Genomic DNA, 19,773 nt, shown 5'->3' with positions numbered 1-19,773 from the left:
TGCTTTTTAACTTTCCCGGTTCGTGTAAACTTCGAGGATTTTACAAGAATTGTTACATCGTTTGATCTGTAGAAGTTTCTTCTAAAATTAAAGATTTTAAAGGAGGGTTTCTTTGTTCTTGAAAATTATTCGCTTCCCCAAACCGTACGATGCAAGGTAAGCTTACATTGGGCGAAACAGTTTTCGAAAAATACCAAAATGTAAGAATTTTGAGTTAAATCAGATTATTTTACAATGTTCACTGGTATTGTTGCTGATAATTGAAATTTAATGATTTGTAAATACATTTGAAATCATTGTGACACAGTTATTTTTGGATGAAAAGCAATGTTGGCCGTAAAAAAGCGGACCAATCAAAAGATACTTCTCTTCGAACGAAGGAAACGCCGACCGCTTAATTGGGGATAGTTTCAAAAGACAATTTTTCATTTCAAAGTTTGAAAAATTCAAATTACGAAAGAAATACGTTGTATTTAATTATACCCCCGCAAACGAAGTTTAGGGGGGTATATTGGTTTCACCCTGTCCGTCTGTCCGTCTGTCTGTCTGTCCGTCTGTCCGTCTGTCTGTAGACGCAACTTTGTCCCCCCTATAGAATTTTTTATTACTGCATGGAACAGTTTGAAAATTTGTACATATGTTGAACACCATCTGAAGATGTGCACCTGCAATTTTTTTTAAGATCAGACAAGATTTAATGATTTTATGACATTTTTCATTTTCCTTATTCTATATATTGTACACTAATGTTGAAAAGTAAGGGAGGTAATCCTTACAGATTTTATTAATTAATTAATAGAAAACACTCTAAAATATATTTATATAAATACATCCAGATGGAGTTTTTTGTCTTTATGTCTTAATTAATAAAAAAAAAATTATTTTTTTTAAGTATTCTATCAACTGACAATGCAAAGTTTTTGTTTGTCAATGATAAATTCTTAGGAGCTAATGAGAACATCAAAGACAAGTGTGGCTAAATTCATTTGTCCCAAGGGAGCCATTATCTGAGCCATGGTTCAGATGGAGCATGTGTTTAGGGGAAATTGATAATCTGTAAAATGGGTGATGGTTTTGGGGCTATTTTAAAACTGTTTCATGTAAACCAAAAGGTCTATCATTATAAGGAAATAAATAATATAATTATTAATAAAGAAGTTAAACTATTTTTAGAGGTTGTTTAAATTTATTTGTCAAGTAATTTGATGAAGTGACCCTATTGGGCATTAATTTAAATGAAATTCAAAATTACTGATATGATTGTAGTGTTTTGGCAATTTAAAATTGTTAGTAATATTAAATTTTCTTTTTTACATATTTTTACATAGTATGGTAATTATGGTAATGTTTTGGGAGTTTATTAAATTTAACAAGCTCATCAAAGAAAATCATAGTCCTATGGGATCAATTTTCTGATATGGAGTTCAATTGTGCCATAGGAGAAAGTGAGGAAAATTTGAAACAACTAATTGCATCTGTCAAGACTCTTATAAGAAAGATATTGAAAGTTTTATCAACAGAAGAGCATTGCTTGGCTACCGGTAATTCTATTCACTGCAAAGGGAGGGGTTTTTGTCATTTTGTTGGTTTTTCTTTAAATCAATTAAATTAAAAAAATATATCATCAAATACATACATTTGTAAATGTATTACTGTTATAGATATGTATTTACAGTGAAATTCTGACAATTTTGATTTTTCTTTGTTAACTATTTTTTTTTTTTTTACAATTCTAGAATTTTTTTTTTTATGTGTTCCAAACCTTAATTATTATTCAATTCAATTATTTGTCCCATTTGAAATTAGCCTAGCGGGGGTATTAGTCCCATTAGGACAGTTCTAGTTGATTTTTGTGGCATTATTATTTATAATTTTATATAATTAAGACCATTATGAATCCTTAATTTTCTTTAAAATTCTCTATAAAAAAATTAATATATAAATTAATTTCTTTAAGATTTTAATATAACTATCACTATTTTATTATTGAAATCGAATATGGAGCTCCATATCAGTAGTTATGTTTTTGTATTTGTGTTTCTCATCATAAATCTCTGTTATTTTAACGTGGCGACGATAAATACATGCACAAATGTCTATGCAAAATTACTGATCCAATTAAGTGAGATGGCGGATCAGTCTGCAATGCATCAACTTGGCCTGCGCCTCCCGGCCACGCGTTTCTTCCTCAAGTTGACAAGGATTCAAGATCATTTTATACTTATATTTTGTATTAGAGGGACTTGGACACGATTTGAGCTCAAATTTTCGATTTTGGTTTTCCAATTTTAATGTTTAGAATGGTTATTATTGATATTTTTAATGCTTTGTCAAAATTTGAAAGTCAGATATTGAGTTATAAGCAAGTTATAGAGTTTGAAATTATTTGTTATGTAAACAAAACTAAAGTCTTGCCGTTGGTTACAAATTTTTTTTTAATGGTATAAGTTTCAATCAAATGTTGCTTTATTCTGTTAAAAGAATTAATTATGAACACATTGAATCAGTTTACCTTGTTGGCCATGAGTCATTTTGTCAAAGAAATTGTAATTCCATGCATACTTTTCATTATTTGTAAACAAATATAAGACTCGAGCTTTGTTTACATGGCAACGAATTCATACCTCTGTATCTCCCATATAACTTGACTACGAACATTAAACATTTAAAATGAGCATGTAAACCATTTTGTACATAAAAAATCGAAAATAAAATTTGGATCTAAAATCTAAAATCGTGTCTAGGTCCCGTTAACGATTGCTTTAATAATGCCTGTTTGTTGAAGGAAACAAACGGTCCTGAGTCATGTAACAAAGTATCGGACACGAAACATCGAGGGGGCTGCGGCAGTGCCTGCCCCCCCCCCCCCCCCCCCCTCACCTTTTTCTTGCAGCAAAAATAATTTTTTCTTTTAAATTTACATATAAAAGATTTAATTATCATTGAGTTGGGCGGGGATCATGTAAACTATTGAAGTGGAAATAAGGAAGTTAACAGTGAATTTCAGTTGAAGTTATAGTTACGCTACGCTCCCCACCCCACCCCTCACCCCGCGACTAGGATTTTGAGAAGGTTTTTTTTTCTTCTCTTTTTTTTTTGTTTTTTTGTTTTGTTTTTTTTTTTGTTTTTTTGCTTGTCAAGAATTTTTGGATGATTCTTGTCCCCACTTTTAAAAACGATACTACGTCCTTGAGTATTTCAAGTATTGTATCATTTAGGAAATAGCTGCCATTCGCGGTGATTAAAACTGATAAAAATCCAAATTACTACGTTCTTTATGCATTATTAAGAAGCATTCATCAAATATAAAAGTGTGATTTATAGTACCCATAAATAAACAATTATAACAACCACATATACTTCAGTAAGTAATACAGTACATCGACCCCTTACCTTTCCAAATGTTAGTTATTTTGAAAATAAGAAACAGTCTGGAGCCGACTTGTAACACTTTTTTCTCGAGTAAGTTTTCCAATATGCAATATATATTTTATTGATGATGTAACCCAGTCGTCGTTTAAGCTAGTTAAAAAAAACTGCGTCTGTAAAAAGAGAACTCTTTATAAGGAAAACAAGAATACACGTTACATTAAAGTTTTAAACTTAGGAGAATTGAAAACTGTCTTTAATAATTTGATATATTGCTATAATTAAATGACATGCAACAGGTACTGGATACTGTCTACGCCTGGTGCAGAAATTGGCAATTACGAATTACTAGTAATTAGCAAAATTCCAGGCTTGTTCACTTCAGGAAAAATAGATCGAAAAGAAGCAACTTTAACTTTCATTTAGGAGAAAATAGTGTGGACGTCTCACAACTATCTTGAAGTGATTTTCGACGAAAAGCGTGATTTTAAAGATAATGCAGAAAACCTAACCATGTCCAGAGGAGGTGCCCTGGGATCCGTTATCTCAAAAATCAATACAATTAGTCAGTTTAAATCCGAACCTACGAACAATTATTAGACAATTGTGTCGCCACAGTCCTTGATTACAGCAGTGGGGTATGGGGTTACAAGACGCATCACTCATGATCACTGTATTGAAATGGTAAAAAATCTAGCCCTCTGATATTTTTTCGCTGTTCACTAGTTTACTAAGTTGCAGAACTGTAGCTCCAAGAGGAATTTGGGTTGACGGACCACGTGGTGTATACAGTTCTGCAGCCAGAGTACTCCACTGCCAGCAGCCCAAGAGGAGAGTGGGTGATTAAGCTATAAATGCCGCCATGTAACGAATAAGTTACGTCTTTGGAATCGATTAATACATGTATATATATATATGGAAAATGAACGCATAACCAAACAAGTATTTCTTGGGACCGTGAGCAAAACAACAGTTCTTACTGAAATTTTCAAGTTAAAAATACCCAGGATTCTTTAGACAACTGGAACTACCAATCTCACACATTGTAATCAACACTCTGCAGAGGAAAAGTTGCGTACTACTGATTTCGAAACCGAAATGCTCAACAATCTTCAAGGCGTACCAAAATTCGGACATAAATTCTCTATATATGGAGGGTAATCGTGTTCAAAAATCCAGACTTGTAAACTTGTAAATCCGAATATGCAGTCGTGTTGGTGTGTGTGCCTTAGTATGAATGAGTGTAATTTTGATCGTATAACCTTTAAAACTCAGGCATCAACACTTTAGAGTTTACCCCGCAGGCCTTCTATCTATTTTCAGGCACGTAGCATCGTTTTTGAAAGTGGGGGGGCCAGACCCATCCAAAAAATCTTGACAAGCAAAAAAAAAAAAAAAAAACAATAAAAATAAAAAATTTAATGTTTCCAAAAATCTTCAAAATCCTAATCCGTGGGGGGGGGGGGGGGGGGGGGGGGGGGTGTAGGACTCAACTTTACTTCAAAAAAAAAAATTTCCCTACCAAAATTTTTTCCCCTCCGAAACATGAAATTCCTAATCCGGGGGGGGGGGGGGGGGAGTTACCTTCACTTTAACTACTCATTTCCTAATTTTTTACTAACTTCCAAAAAAGTGGGGGGGCCAACTCCATTGTAATTCATTTTTTTATATGTAAATTTTAAAAAATTTGTTGCTGCGAGAAAAAGTGGGGGGGCCAGGCCCCCCCCTGGCCCCCCCTGATGCTACGTGCCTGATTTTTTCCTACAGATGCAGCTGTAAAATGTTGTTTGTTATCTACATGTAACCTGCCACTGTTATATATGGAACGCCATGGCTGCCTATAGCATAAAACTATAGGTACATTATGTCAAATTATCATTACATTATGTCAAAGTCCATTACGTGGTGTGAATATATCTTTACGCTAGGTCAAATCGTTATTACGTGATGTCAAAAGCACGTTAGGTGAAGTAAACATGTCTTTACATTATGTCAACTTTTTATGTTGTGATGTAAAATCACCCTTACGTTATGCCAACATTGTACAACCAAAGGTCAATACATCATGACATTATTTCGACACTGTATTACATGGGGCGAATGTATCCTTACATTATGTCAACATTTTATTACATGCTTTCAATATATCCTTACATTATATCAACACTGCAGTACGTATCGCAATTCTATCCTTACATTATGTCAACATTTTATTACATGATATCAATGCATTTTTACATTTTATCAACACCTTAATACATGCTGTTAACTCATCCTTTCATTATGTCAACACTTTATCACTTTATGTCAAAAGTACATTTCTTGATACGAAAATGTCTTGACTTTTTGTCTAAACTTTATTACGTGATGTAAATAAGTCTTTACATTAGGCAAATTCTCTATTCCGTGATGTATACGCTCTATTACTTTAAGTCGAAACATCATTCCGTTATACAAACACGAAATCCTTGGTCTTTGTATATTTGTCATGTTTTAAATACAAAATTTACTATATAGAAACGGTACGCCGATTTACCCGAATGGACCCAGAAAAACCCCAACAGTAGATACTAGTAAGAAGCAGTGATTTAATCATACAAGAATGAAAATATATATAGGCCTATATATAGGTCTTCTGAAAGCTGTAAAAGACTTAGTTGCTGACAATTTAATTTCTCGAGAGTGAATGAACATCTACGTATTTAAACATTGAATTTATAGTTTAGATAGACCTAAGTTATAAGAATAAGACTTAAAATCCAAGTTTTCTCGTGCTCATCGGCCCTTGAATATTTAAAATGAAATGGATATAAAATCTAAAATTAACCCCTTTATTGTTTTGGGTTTTTTTTTGGGGGGGGGGATTTAAAATTTTATTTTTGATTTATACTTTTTTTACTTCAAGAATATTCAAATTACATTCGTTACTACACACTCAGTCATTTAGCAGTCAGGGTTCTTTATCGTTCCAAAGCCTGTATGTCGTGGCGCAGACACCCAGTGCATATTTAATTTTCTAAAATCTTTAGTCTCAAAGTATTTAGTAGTTAAAATAAAGTATTTAGTAGTTAAAAGTAAACGTTGCTATTGCTATCTTAAATTAAGGATACTGACCCTAACTACACAATCATGTAGGTATGGCCGTTCTGCTACAAAATTATTATGCTATGAAAATGATTTTTTTCTTATTCCTGCAGAGGGGGTGGAAATGGTGTTTGTGGAGTGGGTACGCTACGTTCCTCTGGATAAATTTTCTCCTTTTCATCCAAGAGGGCACTTGATAACTTATATGAAATAAAATCTACAAATAAATTACAAGAGATCTTTATCTCCTTTAAAGACCTTCTCCATCTTGATATAGATGTTTTTATGAAATGTTTGTTTTAGGTAATTGTTCAGACAGAGGGTATAAATCAGAAATATGTCATAATAAAAACGCACACAAATAAGAGAGGGGAACTGTATTCGCTGATTTCAGAATTATTATAAAGAAAGGCAAACACTTTTGGTAGAATCGGTACTGTTTTCAGGGTTTGCCCCATACATGTAACTTACTAATTTTTAATTAAATGAAATAATTCGACAGCATGAGTGTTGGTTTTTGTAAACAGTTAAATGTATGATCATGTTACATATATTTTCTTTGTAAGTATAGAATAGGCGTGAAAATAGGCTGAGAAGGAAATTTACGCTCATTCCGTTCTGTTCCGCTGAATACTAATATCCACAGGGGTAATAATATATTGCGGAACGTAACGGAACCAGAATCTTACAAATAAGTCAAGTACTGCTGACATTGTAATTTTAAAGATGGTATGCTTTGGAATGCGTTTCGTTTGTTTTAAATCTCTAACTTATAGAGAATATTTTTTTGCTAGCTTAAACTAGTTAGTAAGTTCTGCCGTGAAAATACTGTAATATGTTAATATTAGAGTAGTAAGTAATATAAGTGTGTATATTTTTCTTTAAACAACGAATTTAAACAATAAAATTAAAGATCAATCTTATTTTGAAATGAAATGAATAAAAACAAAATAAATCATTATTTTTAAATTTCTATTATCACATTGTATGACCCTTTACTGGTTCCGTTCTGTTCCACAAAATTTCAATAACCCCTGGATACATTTGGGTAAGCTTACCGTTTCCTTGTATATAGAAAGGCCGATGCATCCGTGTTCGCGTAACGAAATGATGTTTCACCTTAAAGTAATGGAGCATGTACATCATGAAATAGAGAACTGACCTACAGCAAAGACTTATTTACGTCACGTTATTAAGTTTAGACATAACGTCATAAACTTATGACATCAAGTTATAAAGGTTTGACATAATAAAACAATATATTTACACCATGTAATAAAGTGTTGATAAAATGTAAAAATGCATTGATATCATGTAATAAAATGTTGACATAATGTAAGGATAGAATTGCGATACGTACTGCAGTGTTGATATAATGTAAGGATATATTGAAAGCATGTAATAAAATGTTGACATAATGTAAGGATACATTCGCCCCATGTAATACAGTGTCGAAATAATGTCATGATGTATTGACCTTTGGTTGTACAATGTTGGCATAACGTAAGGGTGATTTTACATCACACCATAAAAAGTTGACATAATGTAAAGACATGTTTACTTCACCTAACGTGCTTTTGACATCACGTAATAACGATTTGACCAAATGTAAAAATATATTCACACCACGTAATGGACTTTGACATAATGTAATGGTAATTTGACATAATGTACCTATAGTCTAATGCTATAAGGCAGCCATGGCGTTCCATAGTAATACACACTTTCTATCTGTAGTCTCTGCATTTGTATCTCTGTTTTCTGAAATAGTATGGCTGACATGTTACAAATCGACAAATGTAAAGTCTACAAGTTTGAAGAATTTTGACATGACCATATATGGAAACAGTGACGTCACCGATAGAAAAGGCTAGCTGCAGGTAAAGGCCTGCCGTAATCGCCGGAATGGGGACGGAAAAAATAAAATATATATATATGTTAGATAGACCAATAATCATATTATCTCTGGATAACAACCTTTCTAAGGAAGTATGATTTTTCGGAAATATAAATTATGAGTTTGGTGTATATCAAGAGAATGTATAAAAGATGCGAGTGAAGAATTCGATCGGCTTCAGATATCTTTTTAGAACTGGAAAAAATACATAATGATTTTGTTTGAATTCATTAGAGTACATGCAACAAATTGTTAAAGTACAGAGCTCGGCTGAATAAAGAAATTATTTCAAAAGCATCCTTATCGCTACCAAAAAGTTGGGACAAGACACCCCCCCCCCCCCCCCCCCCCCCAAGGCGAAAATTTACACGGGGTCGGCCAGTTGGTCAATTAAATATCTGAGTGGCAAAGTTAACAATATGAAAAACAAACAATATTTTAAGACATTTGTTTTGAGATTTTGATTAATATGAGACCTAAGAAGAGACCCCCCTCCCCTCACCTAAAAAAAACAAAGATATGGTTAACTGTCGTGAACTTAAAATGTATATAATTTATTTCTAAAAATGTTTCATTTGGCATTGTTGGCAATAAATAGGGGGAAAAAGCCTATCATGCAGGTGAAAATTGGCATATTTTTTTTTTTTATTTCAAGCAATTACCGGTATTATGGGATATGAGTATGACGTCCTGAATGCCGGTTCAATACAGACTCACTTAGTGAAGTTGGTTGATAAAAAAAATTCCGGAGAGCTATTATATATAATGCAGCTTTACAGTCACTTGTCAACATGTACTGTTTACCATAAAGCAGCTACTTAGTTTTGTATAATAATCGTCAATACAGTTTATTTGGAAATATTTTTGATTAATTTAAAAACTGTACCAGTTCATAAACGATCAAATTCATCTGACCCACTCCGTTCCTTAATTTCAGAAATCCAATTTCCGAAGAAAGACATAATTACAAAAAAATAAACATACTAGTATACTGTCCTTTCTGATATATTTCATATATTTCATTTTATCAAATAAAATATACAACATGAATACTTTAGTAGTCATGTTGTATATTTTATTTGATAAAATGAAATATATAGAAAGGACATTATAACTGATTATTTAAGGTGTATAACAACTTTTTAAAAATAATACATTAATATTCTTCAGTCAGACGTAGGCTATTTTGAAAGGTAATAGATAAGTAATAGAAAAATGGAAGGTCCTATTCCTCCTACACTTAGTAAAGAGTGGGGTCGACCTGGCCTTGTTCCATCAGATATCCATGTACAACTTTCTTGTTATAGCGGGATCATATGTTCTTACTCTAGAATTGACTCGTTTCTATCTAGAAACACACGTATTTCATCTCTATCTATATATTGAAACTATGGTGTCCAGTTAGGGCCATTTGCAAAAGATCAAAAACGCGTTCAGAAAAACGCATAATCGCTAGTTATTTAACACACAACACGCTAACATACAGCACGCTAGATCACGCCGTCGCGCTTACACAACATAGCACAATACGCTTTCATATCTATATACTTGAGCAACCCTGCCTTGAAAAAATGTGATATTACAACTGGTGTATTTACGAGAGAGAGAGAGAGAGAGAGAGAGAGAGTTATATTAATAATTGTTTAGATTGAAAATGAATGTGTCTAATGTACGGCCGCTCACAAGCACAATGAGAAGTCAATGGTGGGTATCTAGAATAGCCAAGTTGTCTGTAATTTTATGTACAGTGCAGTAACATTTCTATTCAGTGAGCCCCGGTGACATCAAATTTTGAGCTTAAGGTGGTATGATACACTTCCAAATAAATAATAAGTTGAAAAGTAATTTTATAAATAGTTTCTTTCCCGATATTGTCACCTAAGAGCGTAGCGCAGTGGAGGGTTTATTACGAATCTGAAAGTCATGAGTTTGAATTCCGCGGGGGGTTTTGCAATTTTTTACCTCTCCAAATATTTTTAAAAACTAATTTTTGGTTAAATATTGATAAATTTGAAAACTCTGAACCGGTGAAAGTATTTCAATTATAATGTACTTTAATCCACATTAATATCGACAAACGACCCATACCACCTTAAATTGATGTCCCATACCACCTTAAATATTGGTACCGTATGTTAATTAAATTACAATGTAATAACATTTTGTATGTCACTTTCGATTTTTTTTTATCATCGAAATAATGAATATTAAACTTTAGCTTTATTTCTCACATCTATCTGTTAGTTATCTGAAAGTTAGTTGGTCTCAAAAATAATGTTGTATAACCAGAGACATAAATATATATGTTATACATGTAGTCTCTGGTATAACGGTACAGCTAATGGTAAGTTTATCTAACTTGTTTTTTTTTCCCAAAAAATGTCGGCGACAACGATTCATTGACTCCAATCACAGACGGTGTTACGACAATATGCCTACAAAAAGGTCCATTAGGCTACTTAGTCAAAAGACTTTTCTGAGCTATTACACGAAAAATTTCTGCTGTCCGAGACGTTCCAAGGTTGAATTAATATGTATCGATTTCCCGGAAGTGCCATGTGAAACAGAAACGAGAATCAGAGAAAAATTTGGATTTCTTACACTATATTTGACTGTGGTTGAGAGAACAGAAATGTATAAAGTTAAACCGTTCTATGACGCCGATGTTGCAATTTCAACTCCCACTAATATGTATAAAATCCAAAATTTACACCAAGCAGAAAAAGGTGTATCCATAATGGTAAGGAATCAGAAAACGTTACATGTAGTGCATGCTGTGCACCGATTTGGAAAAAGAAATAGTATTGAACTTAATGTACAACATCTCTCTCTCTCTCTCTCTCTCTCTCTCTCTGATTCTATCTCTCTCTCATTCTCTCTCTCATTCTCTCTCTCTCTCTCTCTTGGGAGAGACAGAAAGATTTTTTCCACATTATTTGTTTATTAAAATACCTCTCGGTGTAGACAATGTTCATTCAATAGTGTGAACAAATCCAAAGATTTCCACTTTGAAATGCCCCCTCTAGCTTGTCAGGTTTCAATTTATGGCTGAAAATAAAAAGTCTAGAAGGATTTTCCATTGCTAAATAGATTAAGGTATACCCTTGTGATAATGTTGAAAAATTGTTCAAGGAATTTCAAGTGACTTCCGAATGGAATTTCGGATTATAAATCTCCGTTGGAAATCTTTTTTAGTTCCAGAGTAAAATGATAAAGTCTGAATGTGTGAATGAAGTTATTTTGGAAATACTCCCTTTCATTGATTTCAATTGCACTTCTTTCACAGGTATGTATATCTTTATTAAAACCGTCCAAATTTTTTAACATTGTCATCCTGGGTACCTTATGTTGTTTGCAATTCAGAATCTCCAGACTCTCTATTTTGGGTTGTGTATTGAATTCTGAAGTGGTATAGAGGGCGTTTCAGATCAGATCATCGGGATTTTTTTCATTTTAGGAAATGGTTGTAAGAAATGACTGTAGGAAATGGTTGTAGTTTTGGCTCATATATATTTTATATGATTACCAGTATAGAGATATTATGCAAAAAGTGGTGGAAGCAGAAACTGAGGACAGAGAATAATAAGATTATAAGACTGTATGAATAAATTATGTGAATGTATTTCACAAATGTGAAAGAGATCTTTGTACTTTTAACTGAATTTAAAAGTTATACACGTTGCACAAGTTTTAAGTGTCCATTCACTGCACACTGTAATGTACCCACAGAACTGTAGCTCTGTAGGAAAATTTGGGGGACAATTCATAGATTTACTGTGCTATAAACATAAAAAAGCCAATAATTTCAGGAAAGTAACATCAGGGGAGCATGTCCCCCTTTTTATGGAAACCAACTTTTTAATAAAGATAATGTAATAAAAAAAGAATTTTGAAGGAATTGCTTCCCCCTCCAATGTTTTTGAGAGAAAATTAAAAATTCTAGCCAGTACTAAGGCAAACTTAACATATGGATCAAAATAGATCAAATCTTAAGCAAAGGGAACAATTCAGAAACTCATGTTTTAGGATTATTTATGGGTTCAAGCCACCGATACACCAATTTTAATGTTTTACTCTGATTTTCTCAATTTCTAATACTCCTGGTGTTGGTGTCAGTGACAATGTCAGCATCCATTACAAGCTTTTAGCAGGTCCCATATCTAAGTTATTATTGGTCCTAACTTTACCAAACTTGCTTGGATGATGCACTTTGGGATATTGAAGAACTTACAGACTTGGATGCTGAATCTAATTAAGCCATAAACTTTAGATGCTTGAGAAGGTTAACTGTTTTGGGGCAGTTTGAATATTTTGGAGCTGGTGCCCTGAAATGGCCATGATTAAGCAACTACTGGACATGTTTTCTCCAAATTTAGATTGATGATGTCTTGTAAAGTAGCTCTTTGGAAAAATGTGAGTTGACAGGCTATCAACCCAAATTTTCCCACAGGGCTACAGTTCAGCTGCAAAGAATTAAATATTTCACATTTTGTATGATATTATATACAAAATCCCAAAGGGCTCTTAGAATAAGTGTAGTTTTAGCCGCTTTTATTTTGAAAGACATTTTTGAAAAGCATACAAGTAGGTAAAAAGTATTAACAGAGGACTTCTTCTGTAAGAGTCAATTTCATTTGATAGTACGATTAGCAGAATCTACATACAGTACACCTATGGATTTGAAATAAATGTTGGATACATATGTATCACTTACTGTTTTGCATTTAAATCTCAGAGAATCAGAATTTATTGTACAACTTTATTTCATATATAGGATGACATGGGTGATTTGGATCCAGTGGCAGCTTTGGAAAGGCGACAAGAAGTCATACTTCAGAGGCTGAGGGGATTGGAGACTGTTCTACAGGGTCTGAAAGATACATATAAAACCTCTGCAATGCCACCTAATAGCTCCGGCTCTAAAAGTGTGAAAAGATCAACTGGAAAACCAGTGGATCTAGTAAGAAATATTTTTAACCATTTTACATGGATTTTCAATACTTACTAGTCCCCTTCCCCTTTATTAGGTTTCCAAACCTATTATTAATGCTCTTGAGAATTGGTTTAAAAATTGTTTGGTAGCCACTTAAAAGAACAGATCAAAGGACTAAGTGCGCTTTTATGCAATTTTTGCCCCCCAAAATCAAAGTTCTAGAAAGAGCTTTAAAATAAGGTGACAGATAGTTAAAATCACATTGGAAATAAAGTTGTAAAAGATTATCACCACAGAGACGTCATAATGTAGAAATGACGTCATGAATATACCATTATTTTGATAAATTGATGTTTTGTGGCACAATATGGGTGTTTTCCGATGATTTTTCGACTGGGAAACATCGAGCGCAGGCTTGCTCAAGTACCATTTTTTAGTATGATATGTATACCTATCTGAAGAAAAACATATGTTAAAATTGCACTTGAGCAGACCTGCGCTCTATACTTCCGAATGCAAAATATAGAGCAAAAATGAGAATATTTTCATTTATATGCAAATTTGCGGGAATTAGGTCATTAAGGTGACGTCATAGATAAACAGCGAGTGAGCAATAATGGCTAAAATCAAGATTAAAGTTATAGGCATCCTCTTAACAATGATTTGTGAAGATTTCATTTTTATACGATACTATTTAAAAATCGGTTGAAATCGGGGGCAGATATTTGACCATACCGCACATAGTCCTTTGACTTCGGTTACGTTTTAACATTGTTAACCTAACTTAAATGGTTTGGTATGCTACTGACCAATTCAGTATTACAATGTACATGTAAATTTAATTCAAAGGAGTTTAACAAGTATTGCACTTGCATTATTCTCAAGATATTTATGTCAAGTGGCTTAAGTTTCACTTCTAAAAAAATAAGACAACTTCATTCTGTTTTTCAGGACATTTACACACTTGAGTGACTTCATTTGAATGATTCCTGATGTTTTCCAGGGTGATGGTGTCCTGGATTTAGTGATCAGTGCTGATCCGGATCAGGTTCCGTACTCCATATTTGTGATGTTCCAGCTTCTCCAGGAGAAGTTCCGAGTCCGGGGCTCTACTCACGTCCACTCCAGTGTGACTTCCAAGTGTGCTACCAATCTTTTTCCTTCAGGTGACGGTAGATCTGATTACCAAATAATCCTGACTCTGATCTGGAAGAAAGGTATGCATCAAGCCGTTGAATGAATTGTCTTTCAAAAATAATCCTTCTAATATTTCATATTAGGTTTCATTTAAGAGTTATCTCTCTTTTATTACAGTACCAAATGGTCCAGAATTGATGGTAAATCCTTCCAAGCAGTCGGCCATACAAGGGGAGGTAAACATCGTCCGCTACATTAGGCGTCTCCTGGACTCTACAGCAGAGGCAGAAGATCCAGCTACCATGGCAACTTGTGATGAGGTGTTAGATTTGGTACAACTGCGAATAATTGATGGAAATAACAAAGAACGGGATTCCGCCTTGCGGACTCTGAATTCTAGGCTTGGGAGGACCTCCTGGCTGGTCGGCGACTCTGTGTCCTCGGCTGATATCGCCGCTTGGTCTGGCATTAACCAGTGTAAACTTTCAGCAGACCTGCCTGGCAATGTAAAGAAGTGGTTCAAAGCCTGTGATAACAACATCATGTTCCAAGCTGCCAGGAGGGTGCTACTCTAGTATTGACTAGTTTTGTCTGAACTGTCCCTCAAAGTGCATGTGCTTAATTATGTTTGAATTGAATAAATGCTTTTGATCATGTTTTTTACTCTTGAATTTTTTTTCATATACCTTGCAAGTATATTACTAAAGGAATTGTTGGCATGGAATTTTTTTTTAATCAATGGAATGATTGAACTTCTGCATTAAATGCATTGGAGATTGTTTTAAAAAATTGAAATGAATTAATATGAACGGTGAAAAAAGTTAAGTTTTCTAAATAATAGTCAATGCAATTTAAAAGGGAGGTTTTTTTTTTTGAACAGATCAACCATATATCACGTTTATTGTTGTGAGTTCTCATAAACCTATGTAACTACATGTATAATGGCGGAGGGTATGAATGATTATGATTTGTAGTCAGACATGCACATTCATTTCAATTTGTTGATTTTTTTTATCTTAAAAGGGAGGGGGGGGGGTCAGCAAGTCTTGGTGCACCGATATGTAAAGTTCCCAATTTCATTGTTATCCGTATGAGTTTCTGTTTCTTTTAATCTTTATGTGTAATGTTTACATTCCCCGTAAAACAATGGTTTTAATAAGAAATGTGCATAAAGAATGAAATAAAAAGGAGCACAGTGAAGTGCAAACGGCCGTGAGGGTTTAGCACGGTGGTAATTATGGCGAACAATTGATTCCGTAAGGCCGGGTCCTGCCGTGAGCACATGTCGTCAGAGGTAGGATGATCGGAATTTGTTTTGATCGGTTCACTTCTCACTTCAGTCGACACCTGACTGTGTGATCGGACAGTCAGTGGACGCAGGAAATACACTAATTCTAACTCAGGTGAGTACACCAGTGGACCAAATATATACCTGTATTATTAATGTGAAAAAGCGCTGATTTTTTTTCGTGTCAAATTTAGGAATAAAAAAGTAGATCATTCGAAAATTAGCATCTTCACAATTGGGGTTCGTTTTCTTTCAGTGGTTCACTCTATCCGGTAAACTTTATAGCAGTAATTCTGTTGAAAGGTTAAGAAAATAAAAGATTTACTCACAAAAACAACGCCCCCAGGGATATGTGACGATACTGGTCAAATGAAATGTTTAAAACGCATTAAATGAAATGTCACCCAGTTTGATATAATTTTCGTGGTCTGGTAGAGACACCAGTTTGAAAGAAAAGGCTGGGTTAGATTGTAGGACACTCGACGGAAGCAAAACGTTCAATGCAATTGCTTTTATGTTTAAGTAAATCTAGATAAATTGACTGATATTTAGAAAGGAAAAACCCAAAAGAATACTTATTACCGTTAAGTCAAAACCAGAGAACAATTTTCACACTATTACGCTAAAAGCTACATTCTTAAATTAGATGGACCACTACATACTTAACAAAAGTAATATAAATCTCACTGTCAAGAACTACTGCAGTTAAAGATTCAAATAGAACTTCTTAGCTTTAACTAATTATCTGTGTGAGCATTTTTAGTTTTCGTTTACCCATACATTGATAACTGTAACGCCGGTTTTTCTAGAACGAAATCCCATGTTCTTGGAATTTAGAATTATTCGAATATAAACTGTACATAGGCAAAGCATCATTTTTATTGAACATTCACCGTTTTACAAGACAAACAGGGTTTTATACGACCGAGGAATCTCATATACATTCAGTATGCTCTTCTCAAAGTTTAGCAAAAAAAAGTTTTATCAAGAAACTACATATATCTTCTTCCCTGAATAGAGTGAATGTCAGAGACAACGCCGATGCTTGACATTGACGATGCATTTCCAGTACAGTTTTTGTTAAGCATCGAGTACAGCTTTAGTTAGGAATTGACGATACATTTCGATTACAGTTTTACTTGAGCATTGACTATACATTTGGAATACAGTTTTACTTGAGCATTGACGATACATTTGGAATACAGTTTTACTTGAGCATTGACTATACATTTGGGATACAGTTTTACTTGAGCACTGACTATACATTTGGAATACAGTTTTACTTGAGCATTGACTATACATTTCGAGTACAGTTTTAGTTAAGCATTGCCTATACATTTGCAGTACAGTTTTACTTGAGCATTGACTATACATTTGGAATACAGTTTTACTTGAGCATTGACTATACATTTCGAGTACAGTTTTAGTTAAGCATTGCCTATACATTTGCAGTACAGTTTTAGTTACCGACCAAGGCGAAGACATTGCCATTGCATTAAGTACACAGTCCATATTACCACATAGGTATCGGTGGCTCATGCCCTGGCCATAAATCTGTCAACTTCCCGCCCTTCTCCCGATCGGTTCGATGGGTCGCCACCACTGGCCACTGTAAAGCGATCAGTTGATTTTGACAATGATCAGGAAATATTCCGCTTGTCCTTGATGACAAGGAGTGTGACATTGCACCTATTTTAATGTGTATCAAATTGTCCATTCAGTGAGACGCCTTACACTATCTTCATGCATGGTGCTACAGAAAGTGCTCCAATATAGACATAAAAGTAAACTAGTTTGATTATCTTTGTAACTGTCACATGTCTATTAATTACAAGTGTGATATGAAATTTGTAAGAATTAGATTACATTCGATTTATGCCCTTAATTGGGTTTTCTTTCACTAGCCATCGGCAGTGTGTTTACGTATAATCAAAATGTGCATGTAAATAGAACCAGAAGTCTCAAATTGAACATGTTTGATTGAAATGGATGACCGTCTTTCTGATCTATGCCTAGATGAATCGAGTGGTATCAATCTACGTTTGATTACGAATGTTGCACTTTTCCGCAGGTGAAGTGAACGACAACATGTAACAACCATGGTCCTCGGACGTTCAACTTTGACAGCGTTTTCTTTGATGGCCGTTTGCTCCTCTTTGGTTTGGACACAGCTCACTCCTAAGGATGAGGCCATAGTTATTACGCCAAACGATAACAATGGCACAGAACAAAACATTGATCTTACCGGAGTCGTTGAAATAGCAGCGGTACCGGAAACTGACGACGTCACAGATCCCAAAAAATCGACCACAACCACGCCCACAACGGGTTCAGCAGAGAGAGACGGCACCGACACGTTTTCTCCTTCTAATAATGACGTCATTTCAGGCACGATGGATACGTTTAATAACACGGGGTCTTTGACGTTAGGTTCGACGGTACCGTCATTCGTCGGACAAAGAAGCGTGGCGCCGACGGTTAAGACCACCACGGAAGTGACAGCCACGCCGGGATTTTCATCTATAAACGACACTGCGTACTCACCCACTTCCTCCCCGACGTTTATCCTCAGCTCCACGACTCCTGGGACTGACGTCGGTGACCCCTGTGAACTCTGCAACTTTAATGGTGCCTGCTCCCAGGATAACCAACAGTGCCTGTGTTTCTCCGGATTCTTTGGTAAGTTGATTTTTGTTAATGTTACTTTACTTTTTTGATCTGCGTTATCTTGGCATTTGATAGAACACTTTCAAACTACCACCGCCAGTCTTGTTTCCATATAGTACTGATTGAGGGTGTTCGACGATGAGAACTTATGAATTGTAGACTTCAAACATCAAAGAAAAATACAGAGTGTTATTTTACTTGTGCGTATTAAGTAAATTACGTCTAAAAAAAGTTATTACTGTATCAACAGATTTTCATATACTCTAATGAAGTTATCATAAAAAAAACTTTGAAATGTCAATCAAAGATCAAGAAGTGCATGGGATTTCGTAATCTAGACACATGTAGATGTATTGCAACTACAATGAAAGAGCGTGAAAGAACTACTTTAAATGAGTCTAAAGATTTGAGACATACCTCCCTTACGGGTAAATGTATCACCGTACGTCTGTATTAATACAGCCACGCCCCTTTTACTAATACCATTCCAAACCACTGAAAACCTCTACATCGAGGCGCAGATTTAAAATACTGCTGTATATAATTTCTACCTTAAAATGTTAAAATTGTACAATGTTTAAACATTAAATACGTTTTTGAGAAGTTCGAAAATTAAACAAAATGTGATAGTCCATGCGGGTTTCGAAAGCATGACTTGAGCTGGGTCTTTATCCTGTCGTGCTACGCTATTAGACGCCACAATTGTAAAAGAAAAATCATAAGATAATAAACTAAATTATATTCAATTTATATATTTTATAGAGGTGTCTCATGCCTTCTTTTAAAGCATAGTTAGCCTTAGGATGGATTAGCAGTCTTGTTTTAATGCATGCTAAATAACGCATAAAAATCATGCAAGGCTTAAGTCATAATCTCGATGTGTACATGCATTATGTCACCTAAGAAATGTCACAAAAGATTCTTATCGTAATCAAAAGTCATTTATTTCGTTTACACATTAAAAGATTTGCATGATTGTAAAGTGTGAGTATCAAATTGAGTCAGAACATCTAATGGATCTTCCATTTAATTGCGTTGTTGGTGTGAGTGTTTTAAAAATTACCGCAGGTAAACTTCTCTGGCAGTTGGGTTACTTTGGTATCTTGAAACCGAAAATAAAAATATATTCGATATGTATTTCATTAAACTGAAAAAAGAAATCAACATTTTTTTTTAGCTTTTATTACGGTATTTCCTGTATAAATTATAAATGTTTCTCGTTTTTGTTTCCTGCACTGTTGCCTCTTTTTGTTTCAAATAGTATGGGGTGGGGGTGGTGGTGGTGGTGGTGGGGGGGGGGGGGCAGATTCGTTTAGTTTGTCGTTTTGCCCTGATGCACGGTTTGAAACTTTGTATAACGTTAACGACACAGCGTGTCTAATGCCAGGAATCGGGCAG

General features: G+C 34.5%; 2 protein-coding genes across 4 annotated transcripts in view; both read left to right on the top strand.

The window, feature by feature from the left end:
- The first annotated feature begins 9 nt into the window (after positions 1–9).
- LOC128167647 (aminoacyl tRNA synthase complex-interacting multifunctional protein 2-like) lies at positions 10–15,078 on the top strand. Of its 2 annotated transcripts, none has more exons than XM_052833482.1 (4): positions 10–156; positions 13,125–13,310; positions 14,287–14,500; positions 14,598–15,078. In XM_052833482.1, exons 2-4 carry the CDS (start codon positions 13,131–13,133, stop codon positions 14,993–14,995), a joined length of 792 nt encoding a protein of 263 aa, XP_052689442.1. In that variant the 5' UTR covers positions 10–156; positions 13,125–13,130; the 3' UTR covers positions 14,996–15,078. The 2 variants fall into 2 exon arrangements, with proteins under 2 accessions (XP_052689442.1, XP_052689441.1); XM_052833481.1 differs by lacking the exon at positions 10–156 and adding an exon at positions 10,891–11,090.
- A 486-nt stretch (positions 15,079–15,564) lies between these two features.
- LOC128165640 (fibrillin-2-like) overlaps positions 15,565–19,773 on the top strand; it is a 44,923-nt gene continuing 40,714 nt past the window's right edge. Inside the window, exons 1-2 of one of the 2 annotated variants that reach the window (XM_052830368.1) lie at positions 15,565–15,823; positions 17,780–18,387. In XM_052830368.1, coding sequence (XP_052686328.1) covers positions 17,808–18,387 — 580 coding nt within the window. In that variant the 5' untranslated portion in view covers positions 15,565–15,823; positions 17,780–17,807. The remainder of the gene's footprint in view (positions 15,824–17,779; positions 18,388–19,773) is intronic. The other variant, XM_052830369.1, reaches the window with a different exon arrangement.

Source organism: Crassostrea angulata, chromosome 10 (genome assembly GCF_025612915.1).
Source record: "Crassostrea angulata isolate pt1a10 chromosome 10, ASM2561291v2, whole genome shotgun sequence".
Taxonomy (NCBI): Eukaryota; Metazoa; Mollusca; class Bivalvia; order Ostreida; family Ostreidae; genus Magallana; species Magallana angulata.
This window is presented reverse-complemented; position numbering and strand designations above follow the sequence as displayed.